The sequence below is a fragment of the Epinephelus moara genome, chromosome 19, assembly GCF_006386435.1.
Source record: "Epinephelus moara isolate mb chromosome 19, YSFRI_EMoa_1.0, whole genome shotgun sequence".
In the NCBI taxonomy this organism is placed as follows: domain Eukaryota; kingdom Metazoa; phylum Chordata; class Actinopteri; order Perciformes; family Serranidae; genus Epinephelus; species Epinephelus moara.
The window spans coordinates 1333040-1338894 of NC_065524.1; the positions used below are offsets into that span (position 1 = coordinate 1333040).

Genomic DNA, 5855 nt, shown 5'->3' on the forward strand with positions numbered 1-5855 from the left:
AAAAGGTTTTTAAAGAAACTTTGAAGATTCATGAGTGAAACAAGACATGTTGACTAAATGTTTTAAAATGTCTAAAAAATATTTCTTGAAATAAATAATTTTTCAAGACGATTCCAAGTGGCATTTTCCTTTTTTATTCATTGTATTCTGCCATTTGTTTAGAGTAACACAAGCTTGTGTTCGATCACTGTGTAAGTTTGAGTAACACATGAATGTGTTAATATAAGTTTTATGTATCAACACATGAATGTGTTAGTACTTACACATTATACACATCTCTGTGTTAATCTATGTGACACAGTCACTGTGTTGATATATTAACACACTGAATGTGTCAAAATTAACACAACACGTGTTGTCCCAAATTCAACTCATTGATGTGTAGAAATTCAACACATGTTGTGTTAATATTGACACATTCTTGTTAAGAGTGTATAATTCATGTGTTTAGGTGTATACATTTTTTAAAAGGAGCAAGGTACTGATAAAATCTTTGCTGCATTGTGTGCAGCAACTGTCTGTGAACATTCAGTCCAAATTTGGTGACATTCTGATGATTATTTCCTGAGATTCATGTGATAAGGCAGACACCGTCCCTTTTGGAGAAGCCTCAATTTTGACTATTTTCAATTTTGGGGAGGATCCAAAGATCATCCAAATTTTTTATTAAGCTACTAGATAGGCAGGTCTATCATACCAAAATGTAAACTAGAGACATAGAGGAAGTCAAAAATACCAAAGTTGTTTGGTCCCTTTAAGTGATACCAAAATCTGCCTTGGCCCCTGGACTAACTGTTTGCAGTGTTCAAACAAGACGCGCTAGACTGAAACGGTGGCAGAGACATGGATCAATCTCAACCTGTAAGTAACACATTTATCTTATTATCCCCTCATTGTAAATCATGTAATGTTATTGAATTATAATGAGTTGAAGCGGTCTGCTTAGCCTAGTAACATGTTTGAAAGAACATAAACTATGAATACAGCCTTCCCGCCTTTCCGAAAATTGACCTCCATTCTTCTTAATGGCAGGGTTTCCCATTTTTTCTACAGCCCCCACTATTCCCCATATTGGGGACAACCCTCCATTCCGAAACCCTGCCGTTCAGGACCCCCCCCCCCCCACCCCACTAAAAAAATGTGAAAAATATTGGAAAAAATGGAAATCTTATTTGACTTTTAAGTGATCTTTTAGTTATATGTTTATTGTTTGGTGAATTTTGTCTCATGCCCCCTGGTATTAAGACATACAGTGTGGAGGATTTCTCCCTCCTTAAAACTACTCTGGATTTCAATAAATCAAAGTCAAGGATCATAAGGACCTTCATAATCTAAAAGGACAATCATGGACATAAAAGACCCATTATCCATGATACTACAATGTAACCTATTGTCTTCTCATTTTCTGTTTCACAGGATGTTAAGCATTTCACCTTTACCTATGATGTCCCTGCCTGTTGTAATTGGTTTTGTCTGTTTTTTCTTTCGTAAAAAATAATTTTAAAAAAGTATAAAAAAAAAAAAGAGAGAAACTGAATAAGTAAGAGATACATAAAGAGAGGTAACCACCGTAAAGTTTTCACAGGGTTCCATACTGCTTTCTACCATTTACTAACCTGTTTTCCGGTGGCCTGTGACACACCAAAAACAAGAAACCCACGCATGGACAGAAAGGCATAATCATCTGCTGCAGAGCCATGTACACAGCTGTACTGGCAATGGGAAAGGAGTTTATAGTTTATTTTTAGCAGGTTTACTCGTGTTTAAAAAACCTGTGTACACGTGCTAATTTTGGTAGAAAAGGAGTATTACTGGAATGTTTGATACACACACCATGGCTGTTGTATAACTCACCTTTCACCCTTTGAAGAATCTCCCCTCATTTCATCGTTGCTAGTTTTCGTCAGAGTGGTTAGACCATTTCAACTCTGCAGGAGAGCAACCTGCCGGCACCAGTATCATGCATGTGTCTCGCTGGATAAAAAACAAAGAACTTGTCAAATGTATTCTCACTACCCTCTTTTAATTTTTCCAGTCAGGGACCAAGAATAACAGAGGGAGAAGTTACTCTAATGTTGACATAACTGTCTGATGATAATGTGTTCATAAAGACTCGCCTAGACTAGCTGGTTACAATTGCTTAACGTCTGCACAGACAACACTTGCTGTAGGTAGATGGTTGCCATGACAGATATCACTGCACATGCTCATTCATGTCTTTTTTTTTCTGCTCAAGGAATACTATATCCACCACATGCAAACCAGTGACTCGAATGGGTTTGGTCAACAGCTTGATGACACAGAGGAAAAAAATACAGTATATCAGGCAATACTTGTATGATAAATTCAATGTTGTTTTTGGTCTCTCAGGGGGTTGTGTTGATAATAGTAAAAAAAAGAAATAAAATAAAAAAAATAACCCTCTGTTGTTACAGAGAGTTAAAGTTATCAACTTGAGTCTTTGAACTTTGCACATTCCATCCTCTTTGTTCGAAACACCATGCAGCTCCATTCATACATATTTTCTTCATACATTTTTCGTACTTCGTAAATTTTGTATTTTTCTACTTTTGCGGTACATGTTTTTTCTTTTTTCTGTCTGTAACATATTGTTATGCAGCAAAAATACCAGGGCAAATTCCTTGTATGTGAAAACCTACCTGGCAAAAAAATCTAAGTCAGATATTTTTTTAAGCCAAAATGCCAAAAATGTAATGATTCCAGCTCTTCAGTGTGCTTATTTAATGGTTTTCTTAGTCTTCTATGACAGTAAACTGAATATCTACCAACACCAAACACCTTTCCTCAGCACCAGTTTGTGTCTAACAGTGCTGCTCTTCTCTTCCATCAGGCTGTGGATCTGGACCTCGACTATATCAAACTGGGAGGTCTGAGCGGCGCTGAGAGGGTGACTAAATACAACCGGCTGATTTCTATAGAGGAAGAACTGGCCCAGCAGGGAATCTTGGGTAGGTTTTTTATACTCCTCCCTTGACTTTTTTTTTTAGCCAGACAGAGAAAAAGGAGGCCAGACAAAGCCAGAGAGAGAGAGAGAGGTAGTAATCCGTCAGCTTGAGAACACATCGCTCTCGATCTCTCTCTCTGTTTTGGACGTGAAAGGAAACTGTGTGAGAGGAATTATACAAATGTGTATTTGTGTGTGAGTGGAAGAATGAAAACCCCTCCCTTGGATCTGTTATTTGGCCACCCCAATTACACACAGTGACAAATACTTTTCCTCTCAGTCATTGCCCAATAAGCACCACTGAAAGGTTAATGTAAGATGAGTGTAATCTGTGTGTAATTTGTTCCCATATAAAAAAAAAAATTGGTTAACATGTTTATTGGTATGTAAGGTTTGTATTGATGCTTCATGCTGAAGCGCAGAGCAGACTGAGGCGGAGTGAAAGGCTCAGTGTGCTCCAGCTGCTGCAGCAGAAACATCATTTCAGTCTACATATCTGCAGCGTCTGCTGTCCAGCTTTTGTCTGTTCAAGTAATTTCATTATTTTGTCCCGTCCACAGTCTCCAAGGAGCAGCACCCCCTTCCACTGTTCACTGAAAAACTTCAGGAGCAGTCAGCTACTGCGTAGAGCTCTCTGTCTGACACGGCCTGCTCATAGCTCACAGCTTGTTTTTATCCAAAAATATTATTGATTTAAGCAAGTCTTTAAATATGTCAGTGCTACTACATCTTATTTTACCTGCGTAGTCAAATTCTGTTGTATACTTGCATGTCAGGATTTCACTTATAAAATCTGCTGAGTTGATTATATAAAAAATTGCATTAATCTAGTGTTACTGTTCTGCTTTTTTCTAGAACTGTGATTTAAAAAAAATCAACACGAAGGCTGAGTGGGTAAACATGACCTTCAATAAAAACAGGTTTTACAATCCCCAGACATCTCGCTGCTACTTCAGGTGTGTACGTGTCATTGTTAGCTGGTGCTGTATGCTGTATCTTGTAGTGTAATGTACTCATTTACTGAAGGGTTTATGCTGTACCTCTAAGTTAACCTTTAAAGATACCTGTTAAAGCAATGTACTCTGTGCACTTACAGTCACACACTGGTTCATTATTTCATGTATCTCTATGACACACACATACACTCATTGAGCACTTAAGCATTGTGGTGGAAAAGGACCTAGGATTCACTGTGCATCATTTAAAAAAAAAAAAAAAAAAATAGCAGGAGGATGAGCTCACACATATTAGTGGAAAGTCAGGGGAATTCCAGCTTGGCCTGATATGACCCTGGTAATAGGAGGCGGGCCTAGACTGCCCAGGAATGCATTACACAGTAAAACTGTCTCCAAGGGAAAAGGGAAAGCTGGGATACCATTATGTACAAGTTCAAGTGGGTAGGCTGGCTTCAAGGGAAGAACGGAGAGCCGTGACACCGTTATGTTCAGCTCTGGTGGGTAGGATTAAAGAAAAAAGGTGGAGACTCAACAGAATCTTCACCAGCTTTAAAAAGGGATGCACAGAAGGGATAACTTCAGTCCTGCTCCGGAGCTTGACTCATTGAGTTGTGATGTGCTGTTGCCTGCGTGCACATTAAACTCAGTTGCACCTGATTCTACGTGTCTCCAGTTATTTTTTGACCTCTGAGTATTCGAGTTTTAGACATTTAATAGAAAACAAAGAAAGTTTGTTCGGGAGGTAGGGAACGAGGTCGCGAGCCTTCTGGCTCAGCTCCAGGCCTTGAATTCTGCTTCTTCTTTGTGGCAAGCCAGCGTCGGAAAGCGAGAAGGTCAGATCCTGAGACCGGGGGCACTGGGCTGCGCATCAGACGTACAGGTGGCCACCAGATAAGGTAAGCAGAGCCTTTTTCTGCCTAAACCGGGTGCATCTGAGGTGCAGTGTTGGTATTTGGTATTTGGTATTTGACAAATTTCTCTCCTAAAGAACCTAAAATGTGATGTAATAATTACTAACTAATAACACAGCATTGGGACATAGCTGATATACTGCTGGAGACAACTGAATCTAGTGCAACACAGCGTGACCTTGGTGCGGAGAGAGAGTGTGTGTGTGTGTAAGCTAGAGCAATAAGCAGGCAGAGAGTGTGTGTGTGTGTAAGCTAGAGCGATAACCAGGCAGAGAATGAGTGTGTGTGTAAGCTAGAGTAACCAAGCAGGCAGATAAGGAGAATGTGTGTGTGTTAAAGACATAAAAGAAGTGTCGAGTACAGTACAGCAGAAAATAAATCACGTGAAGGAAAAAAAAAAGGAAAAATAAGCTGAATAATACATAAAAGCATTCTGTGGATACCGCTGTTAATCTCGCAACACCTCAAGCTTGAAAGCAGGGGAGCTGTGTTAGAAAACAGGTCTGCACGGGCAGAATGCTAAAGAGATAAATATAGCTAGGAGCCCTGAGGGGACTGCGAGATAAGAGATAAAAGAGATAAATATCGCTAGGAGCCCTGAGAGGACTGCGGTAAAGAGATAAAAATCGCTAGGAGCCCTGAGGGGACTGCGATATCGCTAGGAGCCTTGAGAGGACTGCGGTAGGTAAGGAGAAATAAATCGCTAGGAGCCTCGAAAGGACTACAGTAAGAGATAAAAGTCGCTAGGAGCCGACAGGACTGCGACGACGATCGATCAAAGTGTAAAAATTGTAAACATTATAGGAGAAGACAGGAGTTGTTGTGAATACAGTAAAGATAATTAACTAAACTCCATAACTGCCTTAAAGACATAAAAACTTGGATGAGCACCAATTTCCTGATGTTAAATTCAGACAAAACTGAAGTTATTGTTCTTGGTCCCAAACAACTCAGAGACTCTTTATCTGATGACACAGTTTCTCTAGATGGCATTGCTCTGGCCTCTAGCACTACCGTAAGAAA

The 5855-nt window shown here is 39.6% G+C and overlaps 1 protein-coding gene across 1 annotated transcript in view; it reads left to right on the forward strand.

Moving 5' to 3' along the window:
• Nucleotides 1-3593, forward strand: part of eno4 (enolase 4) — a 189626-nt gene extending 186033 nt beyond the window's left edge. Inside the window, exons 13-14 of the mRNA XM_050070837.1 lie at nucleotides 2852-2969; nucleotides 3526-3593. Coding sequence (XP_049926794.1) covers nucleotides 2852-2969; nucleotides 3526-3593 — 186 coding nt within the window. The remainder of the gene's footprint in view (nucleotides 1-2851; nucleotides 2970-3525) is intronic.
• Nucleotides 3594-5855: the final 2262 nt, after the last annotated feature.